Source organism: Humulus lupulus, chromosome 2 (genome assembly GCF_963169125.1).
Source record: "Humulus lupulus chromosome 2, drHumLupu1.1, whole genome shotgun sequence".
Lineage (NCBI taxonomy): Eukaryota > Viridiplantae > Streptophyta > Magnoliopsida > Rosales > Cannabaceae > Humulus > Humulus lupulus.
Window position 1 is genome coordinate 200,119,279 of NC_084794.1, and position 3,583 is coordinate 200,122,861.

General features: G+C 42.2%; 1 protein-coding gene across 1 annotated transcript; it reads left to right on the forward strand.

The window, feature by feature from the left end:
* The first annotated feature begins 332 nt into the window (after positions 1-332).
* Positions 333-1,126, forward strand: LOC133816488 (protein-S-isoprenylcysteine O-methyltransferase B). Its single transcript, XM_062248952.1, has one exon. The coding sequence runs from the start codon at positions 368-370 to the stop codon at positions 956-958; it is 591 nt and encodes a 196-aa protein (XP_062104936.1). The 5' UTR covers positions 333-367; the 3' UTR covers positions 959-1,126.
* The last annotated feature ends 2,457 nt before the right edge of the window (positions 1,127-3,583 follow it).

Genomic DNA, 3,583 nt, shown 5'->3' on the forward strand with positions numbered 1-3,583 from the left:
TATGGAATCTCTAACTGGGCAGCTCATTCAAATGGATCAAAGGTTTATAATTATTCTTTCATAAACAAAAAGGCATACAATTATTTATTGGAGCTTAGCTAAAACTATCTTCTTTATTCATGTCTTTTATATAGTTGACCAATCATAAAGTGGCTCATTTAAATTATAGAGCCACTTTCTTGACATTCATAAAGTGGCTCATTTAAATTATGTAGTTGACCAATCATAAAGAGGCTCATTTAAATTCTGTTCGGTTATTTAAATTATAGAAGATAGAGTATGCAATTTGAGTCTAGATACCAAATTGTTTGATGCTTAATTTCTTTCTTGACCTTCTTTTTCAGGTCCAAAACAAAATTCACAAAAAATGACACAAGTGTTCACTCCCACGGTTTACAAACAGTTATCCCTAATGGTTTTAGTGGAACTCATTTTTAAAATATCTGAATATGTATTAGCAATTGTTTTACGTGGGAATCCAAAGAGTACTCTCACAACTCTTGTCATCAACAAAATATATCTTTTGGACATGATATTCACATTGTCAGAGTATTTCATCGAAGTTTTCTTAGTACCAGAGCTGAAACAAGTGTGGTGGATGATGCATTTGGGGATTAGTATGGTAATAACAGGAGAAATCATACGCAAGACGGCCATCATAACAGCTGGTTATGGGTTCACACACCAGATTAGGACCAATCGGGACGAGGAACATCAGCTTGTAACACATGGAATATACAAATATATGCGTCATCCTGGCTATGTTGGTTACATGATTTGGTCAGTGGGTGTTCAAATAATGCTCTGTAATCCATTGTGGGCGATTGGCTTAGCAGTTGAACTTTGGCGCTTCTTTTCTGATCGGATTGTATATGAAGAGAAATACTTGAGGGAGTTCTTTGGTGAGCGGTATGATGAGTATGCAAGGCGAGTTCCATCTGGAGTGCCTTTTGTATGATGAGCAAGTGATTGATCTATGATTCTAACTATGCTACTGTCTTTTACATTTTTTTTTTCCATTTGTAATATAACTTCACAAATGGTGATTGTTGATCTGGCCTTTTTATTTTTACTTAGTTGTAGTAATAATAATAAAGTATGTAAACTTCTATACGTATAGTGGATATATATATATATTTGTTTGTGTTGGAGTAATCCATATAAATATATATATATCAAGCTGACATATTATGCAGGCTTCTATGGTAACAACTCTTTTCATTTATCAAATAGCAGTAGTTAATCTAAACCTAAATCATGCGTGTCTTAGATTTTGCATTTTTCTTTTTCCTTGTTTAGAAAGGGCATCTTCTTTCAATATGACCATACCGCCTAGTTAGCCCAAAAAAAATAAAAAACGCTCTCCTCTCCAGCACCGCCTTTTTATTTTGGTTAAGCTTTCCCGGTCCCCTTGCTTCTCTCTCTGTCTGATTTTAGTTTGTTTCAGATCTTGGGACATTGCTGTTCATATCCCCAAAGTGAATAAATAAAGTTGGAGTTTAAGTAAATCTCTAACTCGGCAGCTGATTCAAATGGGTCATTGGTTTATCATTATTTATTGGAGAGCAATGATATCTGCACTCAAATTATACACCCAAATATTACACACACTAACGTGACAATTTAGCTTAGCCAATCACATTTATTATAATTGAAATCAGTGTATTAAAAAGCAATTACACGTCATTGTGTATAATATTTGATTGTATATTTTGGGTATACATGTTATTTTAGAATTGAAATAAAAAATGGAACGAATTACCGATAAAATTTATGGCTGAGTCGCAGACTATGTCGCTCTCTTTAAGACGTTTTGCGGCTCTGCCCTAAGTGTGCACTACAGCCTATCAACCACATCATCTCCAGGATAAAACAGCCACTGTATGCGAAACTCTTCTGCACCGAAAGGAGTCGCTCATGTACACTCTCAAAATTTGCTCTTCGAAAATTCGATTTTTAAGAAGAGAGTTTTTCTTTATAAAAAAATATGTCGTCTCCCGTAATTCTGATGCAACCTATGTAGAGAAGTTGATAAAAAATAGAACGGTAAGAAACGTTGATTAATTCGTGAGAGGAATCGTGGTCATATGCAGTTAAAACGGATCACGTTTACTGCTTCTAATAAAACGTTTTAAAATTAATTAATTAATAAATGAATAAAATATTTATTTTATTAAATAATTTTGTAACAAAAAAATAAAGTGTGACACCACACCACCCAGCTCGGCTCGATACGATCAGACGACGGCACGCACATGTGTGGTGGTTAGGTGTGTGAGTCCTCACCCATGCGCACAAAACTGGGTGCCCCTTAGGGCCCAAACCCAATTCTCATGGTTGTCTATTATATACCCTTATGAAAAAATATTCTTATCCCATGTGGGACTCTTTCCATTGTGGATGCTCAATATTCCACGCCCATAAAAGATCCAAGACGCGCCTAGGCGCGAGGCCCCACCTCGCTCCCAGCACGCCCACGCAAGGCCATGTCCGCAAGTCACCAACTCGGCGTCACGCCTCGGCCACACGAGGCCATGCGGAGTCCTCGCCTATGCCCAGGCGCGAGGCCCATCTCGCGCCCAGCCTCGGCCACGCGAGGCCTAGTGTCCCAGCGTCTCGCAAGTGCGGCATGTGCCCAGGTGCGAGGCCCCGCCTCGCGTCACGCTGCGCGCGCCCGAGTGCCCACGCGAGGCCCCGCCTCGCGTCACGCTGCGCGCGCCCGAGTGCCCACGCGAGGCCCCGCCTCGCGTCACGCTGCGCGCACCCGAGTGCCCACGCGAGGCCCTGCCTCGCGCCACGCTGCGCACACCCGGGTCCCCCACGCGAGGCCAACGCCTCGTGTACACACCAGCCGTGCCAGGGGGTCGCGAGGGGTACCCCTACCTCAGCACGTCGTGTATGTGCCTCTAAGAATTACCTATGCAGTGGGCCTCATTGGAGAAGCCTAATCTCTCCCCTTGAGATTGGCGTTGATGACAGGACACCACTCTTATTGTGGGTATAGCATGATGAAGGATCAAGGGCCTCTGCAACGCACCCTTACGAACGAAGTGGGGGAAGCCTCATAGCAATTCATGCAAAGTCGAGAGGAATCAGAGTACGGACAGGATGTTCGTACTAGACGGATAGTGGTCGTACAACTGAGGTACCTGTTGTGGTCCTCACCAGCGCCACTACGCCTGGTACCACGCCTCTCACATTCCTACAAGACAAGTAGTGAGTCATGACCGGGTACAAAGGATGAGGTGCTCCCACATACTCTGACCATGTGCCAGAGCCGACACCACTACCACTGGAACCACTCTCCTGACAGTGTACTTATGTACTACCTGGTCCCCTGGACCATAGTGTATCTGAGGCCATTAGAGCCCACTATATAATGAACCCCAATTCCCCATGGTTGGGGGTTGGAAAATTTACTGTAGCAAGTGCACCATAGTGAATGAAAAACTAATTTCACCATTGTTCTTCTGCAATTGTTCTGAGAGTTAATATTTAAATTTCTAAGGCTTGTCTATTGATAATCTCTATCTTGCAATTATTTCCAACTTAACTTAGTTGACGAGTTCTCACCGTCAACATT